Below are 19,831 nucleotides of genomic sequence, written 5' to 3'. Positions count from 1 at the left end.
TCTATAAGCTACACGAGTACTGCTCTGGTGCTGAAATCATGTCAATCAAAGCCACTGCAATGGAGTGCAGAAAAATCTTAAAAGTGTGGAAGCAATCTGACTGTAAACAGCTGCAGCTGACATGATGAATGGACACAGCAATTTTCCAGTGGCATACATTTAACAACTTAGGGGCTTCATGAGCTAGCCAACAGTCTGTGCGTAATTGCCCACCTCTTCACAAGAGCTTGGTAAGGTCACTGAAGCCTTTAATATCTACAACACCAAGATCAGTGCTAGCACCAAAGCCTGAGCTCTTTAACAAGCAAGTTTTCTCTGCGCTGATCTGTAACAGGTCATTTGCTCAAGTGGCAAAGAACAGTTCTGGAAGGAAGAATGCCCCATTTCACCCAGTACATATCTCAAGTCACTTTACTTCAGCAAGATCATAAGAAACAGAAGTACTCAATGGGAAAAACAGAAGCTGATATCAGTATTAACGACAGTTTTTATTAGGAAATTTTTAACAAATCATCAGAAGTTCAGATTGACATTCACCTGCACGTTATGGTAATTCTGAGCAGTTTTTAGGTAACAAAAATTCCTGAACTTCAATGTAAACCAATTGCACCATAAGTTATTAATCAAGCTTTGAGCTGGAGCATTAAACAAGTAAAGTCAACTTCCAGACGCAAAATTCATCGTGCAATTGTGTTCTCCATAAGTGTATTTCTTCAAATAATTATCACTCAATCTTCCCAGAATCTCTGCTCTCAAATTTTCACCTTGCTGGTGCCGGACAGAAGTCCCAAAGACCCAGCTAGTTGATGTCTAGCACAACAAATACATACCTTTAATACACTGACTCTTAGATTGAGGATCTTATTCTGGCCTCAATTGTTTCACAGAACTGGAAACTCAAGATATTCATACGAATGACAATGTCAGCTGCCCTACAGAAAGGTATTTCACAAAGACGGGATGCACACATCCTCGTTCATTGTGGTTATTACTCTGCCATACATTTCATTAAATACACTTTAAGTTAGGTGAACCATCATTTCAACAGAAGAGAGGCATCCTGCAAGACATCATCTCATAGACAGGGAAACATGCCAGCACACTGACACCTGTTACAAACCGAGTCCAGTTTAATAACAGAATCCGTAGGTCAGAAACACCAAACCCCCCTTCCTAAAATCTGTTGCAGGCAGTTCTTCGGGGTACTCAAAATCTAACTTGTGGCCGGAAATGCATCTGCTTTGTAGCGTTGTTACTCATTCCCATCTTGAGCATCCACTTGGACTTCATCCTCTGCAAGTACTGCATATCACGCTTCTGAGCAAAGGCTGCCCCTTCAGGGAGGAAGGAGAAGAGAAAGACAGATACACATTTGCAGGGTTACTACTTACAAAGACAGATTAGAGTTCTGCAATTAAGTCAGCACGTTTTCTCTCCATACTGGCAAGGTTTTTTTCATTTTTTCTGCCAAAACCTCAACACGTCACTTACCTGTCTGGCTTGTCCAGCCCAAAGCTCTGTACTGCTGCAACACCCGACCCACTGCTTTCTTATTTTTAGAAACAGCCACCGTTCTTGACAGACCAAACCGCTGCTTGTAGTATCTCATTAAAGAACGATGACCCACTCTCGCACCTATTCAAAGGAGGAAAGATTAAGCATAATGATGCTGCTTCTGACAAATGATCATCAAGAATATTACAAAACTGCGTGAAGGACAAATGCTGAGAAATGCTGTGCTACCTGAAGGGAGGATCAGCTCCATGGTGTCATCATCGTATTCCAATTCTCTCTCAGCTGGGAGCTCTGCAGGTACCTCCATGTCTTGCCCTTCGTTGTGATCAGGGTAACTGCTCCTGGGGAGCAGCAGTAGTATATGTTTTATACGTGGCAAGAAGCCACAGTTATCCACACCCAATACACAAAAGATCCACCACCCACAACTACAGCAAGTCCCAAGTACTGTCATATGTCATCAACCATGGTTTGAGTGTTCTATCCAGTAATATCATCTCCTGAACAAAGGCTGATGACAGTCATCCCTTCCTCCACAAAGTTCTACAGTCCAGTATGGCTCTGTTACTACACGCTTAACAGCTCTTTATCCTGAAAAGCCACCAGTTCTGCACAACTGATGAATGGAAGCACTTCACTACAACAGAGGCCGTTTCTGACCAAAATGATCACAGCTGAGGAGAACCAAAAGTAGTTCAACAAGAGGCCTCTACACCATAACAATCCTGTTCAAATCCAACTGCTTAAAAGAAAAAAATCCTGAGTATGTTGTAAGCCTAAAATCTACCTAAAAGGTAACAGAAATTGCATTTATATCCTTTTATGATCTTTTTTGATCTTTGAAATCTAAACAGTAACAACAAATAGACAAAACAGAATTGAAAATGTATTTTCATGTAGGCATTAATATGCCTACAACAGACAGAAGAATCAATCACGTTGTTAAACGAATCTAGAAAGGTGGCAAAGCACCAACACAAACTAAGCATCTAAATTAGGAACAGGACTAAATTTTAAAAATTAGTAAGAGATTCTGATGAAAAGTTCAACTGAAAAGCATCCTTACCTAAAATCATAGAAGTCTGCAAATTCCAAAGCTGCATCTCCATCTGTGAAGAGCTTACAGTGGCTTTTATCATTCATGTGAGCCTGTACTGCTTCCGTAGAGTAGAAGGACTTTCCCTTTTCATTGCACCAGATGCAGATTTTCCCAACGCCAATTTTCTCTCCTGCAGAAAAAAAAGTGACACTTATTAGTCTGAACAGAGCCTGTCTACTCAGTAATTAACAGCTCTGTGATGTAAGCTTCCCAGCTTGAAGGCAGGGAGACAGAGGAAGAGCCTTGAGTCCTTCATTTCCTGCTGTTCCTATGCCTAGATCATATGGCATAAGGGACAAAGCCTTAATGTTGAAAGAATTCATATGACAAGGTATGGATCACCATGTATTCTCAATAAAACATTTCATGCCTCCAATACATCCTTCTATGCAATACTTCCAAACTAATTTATTCTCATCAAGACTTCAAGGAAGACATTTTCTGCACAGCTTTTAGCTTTTACTCACTGGTACTGTCAATGGATGAGTCACTTACAACTCACTAGATATTCAGAACCTCACCCAGTACAAAACAGTTCAAATGCACACTTCAGCAATTGAGTTTCATCCTCAGTTTTGTGTTAGCTGAAAAACATCTTCAAGCATTAGAACAACATATAAGACCTACAGGGTCTTACCACATGCTTGCACAGTACAGTTTTCCTCTCACCCTCCCTAGCAAACCCTATAACAAAAAGCTAAACTAGACAGCCTCTTGATGTGCAAGAAGAAAAAAATAAAATCCAAACAAGCAATGTCCAAACACACTTTAAGCTGTATCCAAGCAAAAATAAGCAGTAAGTCTTTAATTACCCCAATTAAAATCAGAGGATATTTACAGGCATACCCAAGTACTTTATTAGTCCTCTGAGATCCACAAGGTACTCTATGTCTGGAATGAAGAAACTGTGAACTTTTGTCATATGGGCCACATTCTTCGTGAGAGTTCTGGAATGGTGGGAACAGAACAAGCAGTCTGTGACCGGTATGGCCCCAATGGCGCAAGTGCTTTCAGCTTCTGCTTGCTTCTCCTCCTCTTCTCCCACAACTTCCATCTCTTCTTCAGAGCCGAAGTCTTCATCAGAATCCATGTCTTCCCAGCCTTTGAAATGGAAGGTTAGGAAATATTTATTTACTTATTTCTTCCAAGCACTGTATTTACCAATTAAGTTAAAAATGAGTTTTAATTGAACATACTGTTCTCTACTCTTTCCAAGAAGTGCCACATGCTTATTTCCAGGCACAAGATTATATCACTGCCAGTAAAACATTTCCTTTTGTAAAAACATACAGCAAAACTCAAGACTGCTCATAAAGAAGTTTTTTTTCCCTCCATTTTCTCAACAATTAATGCTTTACTGCAGTTTCAAAGCCTTACATTTGATTTGCTACAGCACAAGGACACGTGCATGCCTCATTAAAAACAATACAGCTCTGTCACAAACATAAAAATGTTCATTTCCAGCAGCAACTTAGCAGCAAACACCTCCCATTCACATATCCATCCTTAACAAAAAGAGAGCTACCAGAGTTACCCAGGATTTACTAACAAGTTGACATGCTTGCAGAACTACTGCCATGCTCAATACAGACTACAAGCAACTGCAGATTCCCCAGAGGTTCAAAGATCATCAGGAAGGGCTTGAATTCCCCATAGCAGTACTATTTCTTAACTTCTTTATTTTGACCTTTTGTAAATGCACAAAGCCACTGCCAAATATGACAGATATTTACAACCACCAGGAGAAAAGTATGCTTCATCTACATTCCAGTACTGAAGCTGGAATAGCATGCTCCTACTACATTCATTCCTGTCCCCAACTACTGACACAGTTTAATCATCTCATTCTAATGCTGTAATAGATGCATTTGCAAGCTGCACTGCAAACTACAGCACTGGCAGCGTCCAGGTTAAAACTACCCTCTTTTTTTTTTCTGGGAGTTTTGCAGCTCTGCTTATTTCAGTTGCCTGCCTTCCAGGCTGGCCTCAGCAGAGCTGTACACACAGGTGGGGAGGGTGAGGTAGCAGAAAGGGCAGTAGGGGTGACATTTCCTCAGCTATTTTTATTATAGATACCAATGTGCTGAGAAGCCGTGCCACCCCACGACAGGCTAAGGAGCAAATTTCCTCCTCTGATCTTGATGGGCAGTGAAGAACAAAACCTGCACTCCAAGCCCCCTTCAACAGAGCAGGAAAGTGAACCATGGTACAAAAGTAATAAACAGCATTAGATTTTTTTTCAGGAATAGTTTTAGGGTAACCTGTGTTAGCCCTGGAATTCTCCTGGAACTTTACACAGAAGATGGTGCTTTTATTGTTAACAGCCTTTACATTCAGCCTTTACATGCATTAGTGTCTTGTGCGGCTGGTTCTTCAGACACTGCAATGAAGAGCCTCTGCCTGCAAGTGTGAACTGACCTGAAACGCTCTGTTAAAACTTAACAGGAAGGTGTTCTGTGATGAAAACAGCCACACCTCTAAAGGAAATGAAAGGCAGCTTTTGCACAAAACAAACAGCTCCACAGCTTACCCCAAGCTATCCACTGACAGCACGCTTACCGCCTTACCTTCTTCCGAATCCTCTTCTTCCTCTGCTTCCTGTTTTGCCAGCTTCTTTGCTTGCTGTTCAAACCATTGTAGCCGCGGAGGCTTCTCAGTTCGTTCTTTACTGTGCAATGGACTGGCGCTTTCCATAGGAACTGGAGAGCTGCTTGCATGGTTAGGAGGTAAGGGCGCCTTCTTTGGAGATGAGGATGGCTGAGCTCTGATGGCTTGCTGTATAGCTGCATTCATTTCATCTTTGTCTACACTCTCCACGGCGAGCCCCTTTTCCAGGTTCTTCTCATTTAATATTTTCACCTTCTTGCTGATGGCTTGAACAGCTTTCTTCTCCAGCTCCAGGTGCTTCTTGGACTTCAAGTGATTCTCATAGGCGTTGAAGGTGGAGAATCTCTTGCTGCAAACCGTGCAGTAGGTGGCAGTGACTTTGTCCCGCTCCTCAGCCACAGCCCTTTGTGCTAAGACTCTCTCCTGGAAGTTCTCAGCGGTGACAGGAGGCATGTCAGCAACCTTGCGCTTCAGGTTGTAGCGGTGCCAGTCGGTTTTGTAATGGGCACGCTGGATGTCAGCGTCCTTGAAAGCCACACGGCAAGTGATGCACGTGTAGGTCGCCATTACTGGAAAGCTAAAAAAGGAAAAAAATAAATAAAATCACACCAATAAACATCAACAACAAAATCAACCCGACATCATCTGGATGGCACCCAAGTAAGGCAGCGTAAGAGATATCGTGACATTTGCTAACATTGGTGATAACTGTGCCTATGAGGAGGATCAGGTAGTTATCAGAGATTTCTGGTACCGCAGTGGCACTGGAGCAGCCCAGCTCTGGACTCAGCACACACTGTGCTTGCCAGGGCTCAGACAGATCAAAAATAGGGCTTTCTGCCCTAAAAGCAGTACTTTGACAGCCCTTCTTACTTTAAGTGAAAAGTTCCTATCGAGCTTGCAATCCGTTACCTACAGGCTTTTGAAGAGACCTGCAATTACTTCATAGTAAACAGAAAAGGGAAATCCTGCTTTGACACTGGTTTTCCACTTCCCACAGCCTTCACAGAATCACAGAATGTCTTGGTTGGAAGGGACCTTAAGGATCATGAAGCTCCAACCCTCCCGCCCCTACCACATGCAGGGCTACCAACCTCCACATGTAATACTAGACCAGACTGCCCAGAGCCCCTTCCAACCTGACCTTGAACACCTCCACGGATGGGGCATCCACAACCTCTCTGGGCAGCCTGTTCCAGCACCTCACCCCTCTCTTGGTAAAGAACTTCTGCTTGACAGAAGAAAAAATTATTACTTTTAAAAATAAAAAGCTTTCAAGCTATCCTGGACTGGTGTGTGCACTGTTCACAACATTCTTTGTCCTGCAGAGCCATCAGTTTGGAGACCACGAAGGCAGAGACTTCCAACTTCTGTTCTTCTCCCTAAACCTATGCACCCCCTTCCTTTTCAGTACTTAGTGACACGTAAGAGAAAAAATGATGGAATCTCTTGAACACGGTAAAAGAAGCAAACAGCCAAGCAATGTGTTCACATTGGAGACTGCCAAAGCTACTCCACGTGGTTAATCTGAGAAACAAAAGAATTGGCGTGTGAGGAGGAGAGGGGTCTGACAGCAGGGAGAAAAACAGCAGCTGCCAAAAGGGAGACTCCTCAGTGACGGACAAGCGAATGGAGAGCTGCTGTCTGAAACAGCAGTTTTCAAGAAGCGGATTCCTACTTGACTGCTTACAAACATATTGTCTGCCGCTGAAGGACCCCAACCTCCGGAGCACCTCCCTCCCCCACCTACACGTATACCCGTATTTTACTGCCATAAACGGGGTGACGCAGAGCCACGCCTGCCGGGGTGACCGTCTCCCTTCGGAAGGCCGTGGAGGGGCCCGGCCCTGCTCTCGCCAGGCGGGTACGAGGCAATAAGGCCCGGCTGCCATTCGGTTCAGCGTTCGAACCAGCAGCGTCAGCACAGCTTAAACGCGGAAGAGAAACGGAAAAAAAAAAAAAGAGCCGAGAGCCTTGGCGGCTCTGGGAGCCGACTCAGGTCCGACCCGCAGCGAGCCGCGACCGCAGCAGCCCGACTCCGGCTCGGGATCCGCTTGGCTGTGCCTGGTCTCGCCTCCTCCCCAGCCAGGGCGGACCGTGCCCCGCGGCAGCCCGCCACCCCGCTCCCGGAGCATGCACCTGCCGCCCAGAGACACGAGAGAGCCGCGCCGCGTGCCGGCTGACCTGAAGGCGTGGAGCCGCAGCCGCCGCGCCGCGCAGGAAGTCCGAGCTGCGGGCCGGCCGCTTCCGTCCGGCAAGGCCCCGCCCCGCCTCCTCTGGCGCCCCCTGCCGGCGTGGAGGCCGGCCCCAAGCGCGCCGCCCCGGGGAAATAACGCCACATCGGCAATCGGTGGCCGAGAGCTGAGATCAACGTTTATTCAGAGTGACCCGACACACCGCCAAGCGCTGGTTCACATCAGGGAAAGGAAAGGAATAAACAAAGTGCGGCAAAAAGTCGACCGAAGGCTTTTCTCACCATCTTTTTTTTTTTTTCCTATCTTGAGAACAGACATACAATTAGATATAATGAAAGATAAAAACTAACACGTATTTATTAAATGGTCTTACAAACAATCAATATAATAATTCCATGTTTACAAAATAGTAACCAAGCTAGGTAAAGTGCTGTGAAGTACTGTAAATACAGACGATTTGTAACGCTCCGGTTTCTGGTTCCCCACTATGGAGGTGCTGCTCACAGGGTGCCGTGCACCGGAGTGCTGCCAACACACACTGGGACTGCGGGGGAAGTGTGCACAGAGTGCTGAGGTGGAGTCTGGAAAAGCGCAAACCAAACCAGAGAACAAGAGCGGTTTGTGATCCGATCGCTTCGGGCCAAATGAGTTCCCCTCCTGCGCTGCTTTCAGCAGGAGAGCCGTGGGTCAGCGCCCAGCGGAGCCAGCAGGAGAGCGCGTGGTGCAGAGAGGCGCTCACGCCCTGCACTTCACGTGCATTAAGCCCTGTTTCAAGGCTGACAGCCCGGCCTGATACTGAGGTGTAGAAACACGTGGGTATGTTTTCAAGTGGGGTTACGGCTCTGTGTGAGCAAATCCCAGGGCAACGAACTCAGTGTGAGCTTGCCTCCATGCTCCACAGCCTGACTGTGCTGGCGTTGGCCTGGAAAGCGCCCAAAAGCCGGCCTTTAGCAGCACAAACACAGGCTTCAAAGCCACACACCTCCTCGTGCTCACTGGACCTTCTCCCTGCCCTTGTATTTCATTTTGGAAGATGAGAAGATGATGGCAAAGGTTAGCAAGGAGACAAGTTGAACCATGGGCAGTTGGTGTGACCAGAGTTGTACACAATGGCTATGTTGTGGCTGCTGCTAGAATACAGCTTAATGAAGGCTTCTGAAGTTATTTCCAACTAAATAGGATGGAAGGGCTTACGGAAAAGAGAAATATTTCCTTTGCATTCTGCTATCCAACTCTTGTGGAATGTACTGAGCAGAGGGTTTCCTACAGCCCTTGCTTGGGAGCAGAGACATTCCACAGAAAATAAACATCTTTCCTCTACTTTAGAAGGGATATCACATGCTACAAGATGATCTCCTTCCCATTACACAGTTCTTAAGGGGCTTGCATAAAAAATACTATATAATCAACTACTGTGAGAACAGATAAATTCCAGACACTCAAATAAGCAACAATGTCCCTAATCTTTAATGATATGCTTGCAAAGTTTTGCTATTAGTTTCTGTAAGAAAATTGGGACTCGCACTTCAGTGGAGAAAAACTGATCTGTGTTGAAACCAGAAAATGGATCATTTACAAAAAGTCCAATAAACTCCTCCAACGGCTTATCCTCCTTGATCTAATTTATTCTCCTAGAAGAGAGCCCAGCGTTAGGTACTTTCACGACCACAAGTATTCTTCATAAAATGACAGTAAAGTGCACGCTGTTGCAATGCCATCGCTGACAGCCACTCTCACCCACCCACTCCAGCCAAGCTTACAAAGGACTGCTGCCTTCCCAGCCTCCCTGTCCTGCAGCCTGTCATTTCCCAGGGCACCAGCACCCCTGTTCAGAGAGCACACCTTGTCTAGGAGCTCTGCAAAGTTCCATCAGCATCCTGGAAGTTGTAGGCTTCTTACTGTACCTACTGCCCTGTACACGCAGCAAAGACATAATGTTCTTGTCTAAGAAACATAAACGGCCTTTAAACTTTGTGATTTTCCAGAAAAAGCTTCCTTTGTTTCTATTTTTCCAAATGGGAAGGACAGGCTGAGGGAAGCTGAAAAGGAAACTGAACAATTAACAGTGTGAAAGCGACGTGGCCATGTTTTTTAAATAATTTTCAGAAACTCGCTTTTAATGGTAAGATGCTATAATTTTAAATCAGCAACTTGGGTGATCTATATCCAGCATCCACTTAATTCAAAATGCATTTGATAATGAAGGCACAGGCTCACTTTTTTACTGGTAAAAGACAGCAAACACGGTCAATATGCATTACTGACACAAAAGCACAAGTGACGATGAAGCTAGTGTCAAAAATTCTCAGCATCTTTCCTTTAGCTACAGTCTGTTTGGCCACCTGCCTACCTTTTCACCTCAAGAAAAGAAAAAGTAATTAGAATGGAGTTAACTTCAACAGTTTTACCTACACATACACATTAGTAGAAATTGTTATACTCTGTTGCTGAACTTTCTGAGGGTCCTAGATGACAGTATTCGCCTCTTAAAATGCCAGCAAATGGAAAATCACTTCAGTAGTAGCAGCTGACATGGTCCCTCCACTTTGCTAACAGTTTATGTCACAGTAAAAAAACGAACTTCTCCCCATTTCTTTGATTACTGTTGCGTGGTATTACAACTTGATTTTGTTAAAGGTGAACGAAGAAGCCCTAGGAAAAGTTAAACGAGTAACCTGCTTAAGATCCCATGCCATTCACTGAGCACGTGTGGAGTTTAAAATGGTCAATCACTGAAACAAGTTCATTTTTGTTTGAGTGTTTGTTTTAAATTACATGCCAGGAAAAAGACTCTGAGTGTCTTCCATAGCAAATCACTAAGTACTTTAAGTATCTCACAAGATCCAGCTTGTACAACTTTTGTTGAAAGTGATGGCAGTTGTTACAGGGAAAAACAAATCCAAATGAACAAACAAAACAGAAACAAACCCCACAACATTTGGAATTATGCAAGTAGCAGCTAAAAAAGCCCTTCTCTTCACCTCTAACTTTTTTATCTTCCCTAGTCCAAACAATAACAATCCCACCTGCTCCCCAAAAGGCTGTTCAGATTACACAGTAACTCATCTATAAAAATGTATTGGCTGACTTTACACAGGCAATACTGCCAAGGGCCAGACTCTGAAGGAACACAGCAGGTGGTCAGTCACATAGCGCGCCACTTCACAACTCTACAAGCCTAAAACAGCAAACAATGTGGAAATGCATCACCATATCCAATATAACTCAAAGTTTTTTAAGTGTTAAATCAAGTTCTCCAATAGTGCTGCACACACATTTAAACCAGACTTCTGGTTAATGCATTCTTAGGTAGGAGATACACAATACAAATCAGTAACTGCAGGGATTCATACTTCCTGCCATGACTGAAGGAGGTGAGATTTAGTTAATCTCACTGCGATCCTCTGATAACTCATCCTTGCTGTGTTAACCATTACTTGTATTGCATGGTTGGCAACTATGAGTAAATCAATTGCCGATGTTGAAAGTTTGGCTCAGGACCCCAAAATGCATGTTTGGCATAAGGTAAAAAACCTCTCCCCCAATCCTTTGGAATAGCTGACCTCCGACACACATCTGCGACCGAACAGTGGATAGATAATTCATTTCCATGCTATTACAGTGAGGTATAACTACCAGAAACATTAAACTATCAGTATCAGCTGATATTTATCCAGTTAATTCACTCTGCATAAGGGAAATTATTACAACACATCTAAAGTGATAGTTAAAGCTTACAGCTCAGAATTTTCCTTTTTTTGCATTTGATTTTGTGTGTGTTTTATGTTTCATTTCCTTTATGTCACCAGCTGCAATTCCCAGGTTAATGATTTCCAAGCAAATGTGAAAGGAAGCCCGAAGACTTCTTTTTTTCCTGGGATTCTGCTTCTTGGCCTTGCGAAAGTCCCAGTTCTTTCTCAATCTGCTCAAGCTCAGACTGGTCGAGCAGTTCAAAATCATCGGCTTCCTCGGTGTCTGTCTCCTCACTCAGGCTGGGCACCGCGCGTGAGGGAGCTGGCTGCACAGACTGCAGCTGGTCTTTGATGGCAGCAGACACTGCGGCGGCGATGACATCCCCAGCAATACCGCTCATTAAATTAAAGGTTTGGTCACTGGTCAAAGGCAAGGAGAGCCCTGCGGTGGACGGTCTCTCTTTACTCTGTCTTGAAGAATGCTCCGCCTTTACAGACATTTGTTCTTTCTTTCTGTTTTGCTGGATGGGCATACCGATGCTCGAGTCATCGTCATCATTTGTTCCTGCACCATTTTCTAAAGAAGGGAATTCTGAGAGATCTCTAGCGAAAGCTTCTTCGTGATCACTAGGCCGGTCAAAATCTATCACAGGATTAACAGAGGGAAACTGTTAGCAAACAAGAAAGGCTTCCCCCAAAATGCAGCCGTATTTAAAAATGCAATTTGTAAATATTCCTTTGAATACATTTATTATTCCATAATCTTCTGCAGTGTTAACATAGTGGAACTTTATCTTACATCTAAAATAAAATAACAACCTACTTTGTACTGCCTGATATCAACCTGACTTTGAATCTGAATTCGTACCGTGTGAGGAAATTATTCTAATCCCATTAAAAATGATTAAAATGTAAAACAAAGGAACAACAAAAAAAACCCCTTATATAAATAAATAAATAAAAATAAACTTAGCTATATTGCATTTCCCATTTCAGTGAGCCCACAACATTAAAATTTTCTGCCCAAAGTCATTTTGCAGTATTTATGCAGAGATTTGGAAAACTCTTGAGAACAACTCCTTTCAGTATTGTTTGAAGAAAATACCATTTTAAAGTGATATCTGGCTGTATATGAAAGAACCCATGCAAATGTTCATCGCAGCCAGTTCTAAATACAACAAACACCTAAAGTCCTAGCTATTATAATGTAACAAGTTTTTAAAGTCTTCTTCTTCAAATACATGTAAATTACAATATGTGTAAATTACAAATTTACAAATTAGAAATTACAGATTTTCAATAATTCTTTTAAAAGTGTAATAAATTTTTAATAGAATGTTTAAACAAAGATGAAAAAACAATGTAAAGGCTTAATTCATAGTTTTTCACCTTCATGTCCAGTGCTTGTGCTAAGTAGGGAACAGAAAAATGGAAACTACAGGTGACTGGTATAGTTTCATGTATTCAAGTGGATAAAAGCAGAGTGCAAACTAGTAAAAAATTAATTTTAATGACTGCTTTAATGGCATGTTTTTAGAAATCTGTAAAGCATACTGACTACAATGCACGGCTTGGTGGAATACGCCTGAATGAGCATAAAGGAATACTTTGGGCTAGTACTACTAGGCAATGTTTGAATGAGAAAGCAAAAAATATTCAATTTGAACTTACTTTCTATGAAAACAAGTGATATGAGCTTTCATAAGGGCTAAGGAAGCGAATCCTAAAGCTCTGATGCATCATTTTCTTCATTTCCTTTTGGAAAAAGAGGCTGGAAAGGTGATGAGGAAGGGCTATGTAAAGTGGCAGCTCAAATGCAGAGAGCTTTGAGAAGAAATGTGCCAGTCCTTGGATTCATCCAATCTGGTCTCATGTTTGTGTGTATGTCCAGTTTGCTGAAGTGCTCCGCAGGGCAGAAGAGTGGATGTTTTTTATTTTTTGCTTAGCAAGGCCTTTAACACGCTCTCCCACATTTCCTTACAGCATAATTGATGAGTGAACTGGGTAGGTGAACTGCTTGCTGCATGGAAAATTGGCTCAGCCGCAAGGCTTACGGGGCTGTGATTAGTGACACAAAATCCAACTGGATGCCAATTAGTGGTAGTGCCTCCGAAAGGCACTGCAGCCAACACTGTTCAAAGTTTTCATTAATGATGTGGATGATGGGTTGGAGTGAACTCTTGAGCAAATCGATGGACAGAAAGAAACTGGTCTTGGGCAGATGCAATTAATATTCTGGAGGTGAGAAACCTCATCAGGTTGGAGAAATGAATGGGCTGAAAGGGAATGTTATGAAGTCCGGAAATGTGCAGTCTTGCAACTGGGATGGAATAACCAATGCAGCAGTACTAGCTGGAGGCAATGAGACAGACAGCAGCTTTGAAGACACTCCAATTTACAAGTTTATGATCATGCAATGCAGGCCATTTACAACTCGAAATATTAGCAAAATAATTTACGTTATTAATTTGGCCTTTATAATGGGGCTATGTAATATCATTTACCATTTTCAGTGAACTTCTTAGAAGAAAGGTGCAAGATCAGCAGAGCAACAAATCTGCACAAAGGTTTACACCAAACTACCGATGTTCTTGGCATTTATTCTGGCTTAGTACAACTGAATGCTTGGTCTGTAAAAAGCACGAGCTTCAAGTTCCAGACTAGATCAGGACAAGTGCTTGAGGATCTCTTCCTAGTCTTGGTCTTAATGTCTCATTTAGGCTCATGACTGGATGTCTTTAACTGGCTGTTTAGCCATTCAAAGTATACACTTCTTTCCTAAAAGAACTGGTACTAACTTAAAATGTTTACTTGCTTAATAGGTCTGGTGGCAGAGATGTGGCACATATTTGGATGCATCTGTTTTACTCACTGCTACTTATGTATTTAGATGCCTAGTGATGTACTTCATTATTTTTAAGATGAAGACAGCTCTTACAGAAGTTGTATCCAAAACAAACACTGGAATGAAATTTAAATTCCGTATTGAAAAACAAACAAATAAGCAAACAAATGAAAACAAACCAAAAAAGGCCGAACACTTCTGTGCCCAAATTCTCCAATAGTTTTCAGGTAACTTACAGGATTGTAATTTGCTGATAAAAGAGATGGAGCTGTTACATACCATCAGATGTGTCTGTCTGTGGGGAATACCCCTCGGATAAGTTAAAGGTCCCATTATCGGTCCAAGATACTTCTGATACATCTGTGTCAGACACTGACAGCTCTTTGGCAACAACTGCAGGACTAACCTACATATAAATTCAAACATTCACACTACAGGAAGCCAATGTTTAGATATTGAAAGAGAAGTATCCTGCATATCACAGCACTATACATTGTCTCTTATTTAAGTTTAATGGTAGAAATACTAAAATAATACTACAGAAGACTTAGAGATGAACCATCCCTCTTCTTAATTCATGAATATATTCGGCTAAAGCACAGGAGATTCCAATTACTCATTAATGTAATATCTTACTGTAATGAAATCAAAGTAAGCTTGCAAATACAAAATATGCATAAAGAAACGCATCGAATGAAAACAAAAACATCTTCCACAAGATATGTGAAACACAGCCAAATCTTAACTCCTTATCCTGTAAGAATTTATCAATGTTCAATTATGTCTGCTACAATTTTTTATCCTATTATATATATATTTGAGAATATTAAAACTCCTTCAAGGTGATCACTGTCAAAGTCAGGCTCTACACATAATCAATCCAATACTGTGCCAGAATTTCTAGAAATCTAATTGCCTTTTTAACAACTGATGTTCTGATTATAATGGAAAAGTTGTCTGCCATACATATTGAGAGAAAAAAAGAGGTATTAGACTGTTCTCTTACGTACTTGGAAAAATATTTGTAGATAATATATTGATTTATAATATTATTGAAAACGATCTGACAAATGATTAAACAATTATCTGACAAATTATGTAGAGTTTCTATGCATTTCCCTTTTATATTTTAATTCTTAAAAATTAGCTGAAATTTCACTTCTGCAAATATAAACAGCTTGCCCTTGCTATGAAAGTCTAGTTTAATCATTCTACAGCCAGTACAAAATAAACACACTGATCTAGATAGTAGTCTAGATATTATCTATATAGATTTTAAAAAGAAGATATGGCTGACTGAAAAAAGTCACCTTAGGACACAGGGCTGATATGTCTAATTCACTGTCATCTTCTGTGGCTTTTGTTTTTGCTGTTTCTGAAAGAAAAAAAGAAATCATCCTACGCATGACAATGGACTTCCAGACTGTGTGTGTGCTCTCTATCACACAAGTTAGGTAGCACAGCAAACTTTCACCTATTGATATAGGCATCATTTATGTAACAAGCTATGGAGGTGAGAAAAAAGGCTGAGAAAAAGGACAGCTATCTATTAAAATATATTGTGCAGGCAGGAGAGAGAACGCTGCTCTGAAATGCATTCAAACACATTTATTTACCTGTATTATACCTCCTTCAGAAGCCTCTGTTGGGTCACGTTAACGTAATGTGTCCTCAATAATATACATTTATTTTTTAAACTATGGTGCCAGTACAAGCTGCAATCGCAACATACTGTTAAAGCAGGCAGTGTAGTTACGCCAGCACATTACTTTACTGTTACCTGAAAACATACAGTTTTCTGGATAACTGCATGAAGTATTCATTCCTTTTTTATTTTTATTTTATTTTTATTTTATTTTATTTTTTATTTTTTTTACACCCAGTTACTCTGCATTCATAACATTTCTTGCAAACATGCATACAAAGCATCCTGTGATGTTTGGCAGAATGTTGCTCCTAGAAGATGAACAGAAACACAATTTTCACCTAATTTCCTCTCTGTCTGAGAATAATCTGGTGAATATTTTGAACTAATATAAGCCAGCATCACTGGAAAGCACAGTCATGTTACTGTTGGTTGACTGTTTTTGCAACTTGCTGCTTCTTCTCTTGTGCCAGTACAAGGATGTGTGAACTCATGAACTGAAGCCAAGTGGTTAAGCAATGCAGGGAGCTTGCCTGGGTTAAATTAAATTCCAGGATGAGAGGCAGGAAAGAAGAACTCTAAACTGGCCCATTTTTCCAGCACTGGCTTATGAAATTTATGAAACAACAGCTTAATCGCTCTCTCTGCCAGATTCACTTAAAACTAGAACAAGGTGGAACAATGCATGAAAGGAACAATTCAATGCATTATTCCTTATTTCCAACAACTATTCCATTGTCTGTGAGAGAAACAAAAAATGCAGCTGGTTCCTCTCACTGTGTTTAGGAACAGGAAATTATACAATTATCTGCTGTAAGAAATATATATTTTAAAGCAGATATGAAATCTACTGAGATAATGCTGACTAAAAAGTTTAGGCTACCTGCAAACAGTGACTACAACTATGAAATTTTAATGATCAGAACCAGTGCTAACAAAAATAAGCTTAAGACCACCTCATCCACTTAAAATATTTTTCCTGAAATTGCTTCATAACTTAAAATCCAAAGGTTTCTGAGGTTGTAAAGATTTCAAGTGAGATAGGTGAGATTTTATTTTAAGCTGACTTCTTCCTGGTCTGACTAAAAACTCTGAATAATTTCAAGCTAATGGCCTACTATAATTCTTAAATGCTTACTGAGTATTTGAGGAAGAAAACATCTCATTTTTCTCGTTGCTGCTGGGAGTAAAACAAGGCAGATACAAATGCTAGAACAGAGCTCAGTCTCTTAGTGAAAATCCTGTGATGTACAGTTTTGTGCTCTTGAGTGATTCTCTCTCCTGGATGAGTTTGCCTTATCTGAATAGAAATAGACATTTCATACTTTACATCAAGTAGGCTTTTTTTCTGAAAATCTACAAGCAGTACAGCTAATCACATATGAAGAGAACCATCAGTCCTGCCTTGCTTCCTTCCATTAGATCTTTTTTTTCTTTTTTTTTTTTTTGTCACTATACTGAGATGCTTGACATATATTACCATTCATTAAGCTAATGACAGCCAGGTTCAAAGTAAGAAACACCTCTACATTTGGCTTCACAGGACAAGTCAAACTTTTTGCAAGGCGAACAAGGTGGCACATCTGCATACAGAAATGCATTATTTGGGACTGCACTTAATTACTCACCAGATCTCTCTTTTTTCTTCTGGTTGATGTATTCCATTATTCCAAAATCTAGTTTCATCAGAACAGACTTAACTCTGTTGCATAATTTCTGTCCAAATTCATTGCACTTGAGGAAGGGACATAAAAAGGCACACAATACTGTGATAAGGACAGAAAGAGAAAATGCACTGAAATATTGCTTTATAAAAAGTTAATAACTAAAGATTCAACAATGCTTCGTATTGTTAATTCTACACAATATAATTAATTTTGCATAAGATAGCCCACATTGAAATGCCTGTGTCTGACAAACTCTTAATAAATCCATCTTCTGGGAGCCACTCCAACTCACCACAAAACACCACAGTATTCACACCAAATGACACCCTTCTTAGTTCCAGCAAGGGACAATTTACGATCACTATAACATTCATCATCATCTTGATTTAGTCTGATTTTGACATCCCTATCTGAGATGCATGGCTATGCAACATTATGGCAGAATCAACAAGCTGAAAAAACCTGTAATCTGTCTTCCAAAGAGCAAATGACATTTGTCAGAATCTACATCTGTGTATGCACATATACATGTGTATATATGCATGTATGTATAACTATCAATAAAACATAGTCTCTATACAGAGACCGAACAATGAACAAATCACATTCATAAACTGTGATTGGAAAAGAGACCATACTTACACAAGACATAGGAGAGGACAACTCCAGGAATGTAACTTCCCAAGACAGTGAAAAATGTACACACACTGCAGACTAGTAGGCAAAACTGACAAAGACATGAAAATTGGCCATTAGCATTTCCATTTTTATAAACATTTACATCATTTTGCAAAGAAAAATTCTCCAGAATGTTGCATTCCAAATTAATCTAGTATGCAGTGGAAAATAGAAGGTTTTTTTTTTCTTTGTTTTTAATTAGGAGATGCATTAACACTTCTTTGCAAATAAGCATAAAACAGTGCATTTTTTGCTAGTCAGAATGTATTTCCTTTTCTATGATAAAAAACATGGTATTTTTACTCACAAGCTCAGTAACCACTAAAATTATGAGAAATTATTTTGTCTTCATTACACAGAAATGGCTTAATGCTAAATATGCAAGAAACAAAACAAATTGCTAGGTGAATTTTACAATGCATGCATCCAAAAAAGCAAGAAATCCTTTTATAAATTGTACATTTCTGCTGTATTATTTCATACAACTGTTATGTTCTGATGCTTGCTGGTCACCCTAATATCCCATAATGACAAGACAGAGTCGAATTTTAAATACAAAATTTGAGATTCAGCCTCTCCTGTAACTGAGATATATAGAATCATAGAATGGCCTGGGTTGAAAAGGACCACAGTGATCATCTAGTTCCAACCCCCCTGCCATGGGCAGGGTCGCCAACCACCAGGCTGCCCAGAGCCACATCCAGCCATCTTTCTGCAGAGCACAATATTGAGTACAGAACTGATCTGTTGAAAATTTACAGTAAAAATTCATTTGCTTTAGAGTTGAACTGTAACAAAATTGCTCATTCAAAGAAATTTTGCACACAGCTAATGTGCTTATAATTAAACTGCAAAATAGTGATACGGCTCAGAGAACAAAGTCTGGAAAAAGAAAGGAAAACATGCTGTTAAAATAAACTTTTAAAAATCAGGATTAGACCTATCTTAAAGATATAGCTACTCTATCACATTAATACAGGGCAAAATTATAGTACTGGGTATACCAATATTGCATTTTCTTACCTCAATATACTCCAACTTCTTTTAAACATCACCTCATCATCCTAACCACAGAATTTTTTTGCATGTGTTTTTGTAATTTATAAACCTTTCAAATGTATTTGATCCTCCTGTTCACTGGTATTTTCAGTCTGAACTAATATTTTTGTGTAGTACTACGTGTTTCCAATTTCTTTATTATTAAGGGCTTTCATGAAGAATTTTGTAGCATTTTTAATTGCAATCAAAAGAGAAGAAAACAAATACCCTAATCTTCTCTTTCTACATTTTTATGATTAACAATAAAAATGTAAAAGCAAAATCTACTTTTTCACAGTGCTATTGCTACTATCTGCTGTTACATTTATTTATTTTTTTCTTAGAAAAAGAGTGCTTTTTCACATTGGACTAGAACTACATAATCATCCTCTCCCCATTAGGAGAGAATAAACCCTGCTCTTGCTTGCTTCTTCATGAACTGCATTCTACAGCTCATTTTTTTTTCCAGAAAAAAAACATCAAATGCCTGAAGCTGTATAGAAGAAAAATTATCACAGTAAAATATGAAGAATTCTCTTTTATTATATAATACGTACAATACAGCCCTTACTGCAAACTACAATTATTTGGAAAAAAAAAACCCACACATGTTTTTGAATGGTGCTGTATTGATTGATTGATTGATTGCTTTTTATAAGCTTTATAAAATAGTCATGATTTAAATCTCCCTTCTACAGAATGACTGGTGAGGTTCCAGCAGCTGAATTAGTAGAACTTTACTGCTAAGCTTTACCATGGACACCTTTTCTCAGTGATCATCTATCTACTTGTGTTCTGCACACAGATAGCACTTAGAAGAAACTCATGATTGAATGTATCATAATATGCG

General features: G+C 40.4%; 2 protein-coding genes across 5 annotated transcripts in view; both read right to left on the bottom strand.

Moving 5' to 3' along the window:
* Window positions 1-469: 469 nt before the first annotated feature.
* Window positions 470-7,492, bottom strand: ZNF622 (zinc finger protein 622). Of its 2 annotated transcripts, none has more exons than XM_052703794.1 (7): window positions 7,361-7,492; window positions 5,182-5,798; window positions 3,461-3,715; window positions 2,582-2,744; window positions 1,744-1,856; window positions 1,492-1,635; window positions 470-1,334 (listed from the first exon to the last, which is right to left on the bottom strand). In XM_052703794.1, exons 2-7 carry the CDS (start codon window positions 5,786-5,788, stop codon window positions 1,207-1,209), a joined length of 1,410 nt encoding a protein of 469 aa, XP_052559754.1. In that variant the 5' UTR covers window positions 5,789-5,798; window positions 7,361-7,492; the 3' UTR covers window positions 470-1,206. The 2 variants fall into 2 exon arrangements, with proteins under 2 accessions (XP_052559754.1, XP_052559753.1); XM_052703793.1 differs by having other exon boundaries at window positions 7,406-7,471.
* An 83-nt stretch (window positions 7,493-7,575) lies between these two features.
* The window catches only part of RETREG1 (reticulophagy regulator 1), a 58,973-nt gene continuing 46,717 nt past the window's right edge, over window positions 7,576-19,831 (bottom strand). For all 3 annotated transcript variants that reach the window (XM_052703789.1, XM_052703791.1, XM_052703790.1), the window contains 5 exons: window positions 17,908-17,992; window positions 17,227-17,364; window positions 15,264-15,328; window positions 14,233-14,359; window positions 7,576-11,751 (listed from right to left, as the gene is read on the bottom strand). In XM_052703789.1, coding sequence (XP_052559749.1) covers window positions 11,240-11,751; window positions 14,233-14,359; window positions 15,264-15,328; window positions 17,227-17,364; window positions 17,908-17,992 — 927 coding nt within the window. In that variant the 3' untranslated portion in view covers window positions 7,576-11,239. The remainder of the gene's footprint in view (window positions 11,752-14,232; window positions 14,360-15,263; window positions 15,329-17,226; window positions 17,365-17,907; window positions 17,993-19,831) is intronic.

This window comes from Tympanuchus pallidicinctus, unplaced genomic scaffold (genome assembly GCF_026119805.1).
Source record: "Tympanuchus pallidicinctus isolate F22 unplaced genomic scaffold, pur_lepc_1.0 scaffold5, whole genome shotgun sequence".
Lineage (NCBI taxonomy): Eukaryota > Metazoa > Chordata > Aves > Galliformes > Phasianidae > Tympanuchus > Tympanuchus pallidicinctus.
The sequence above is the reverse complement of the archived record's forward strand: the minus strand, read 5'-3'. Positions and strand labels throughout refer to the sequence as shown.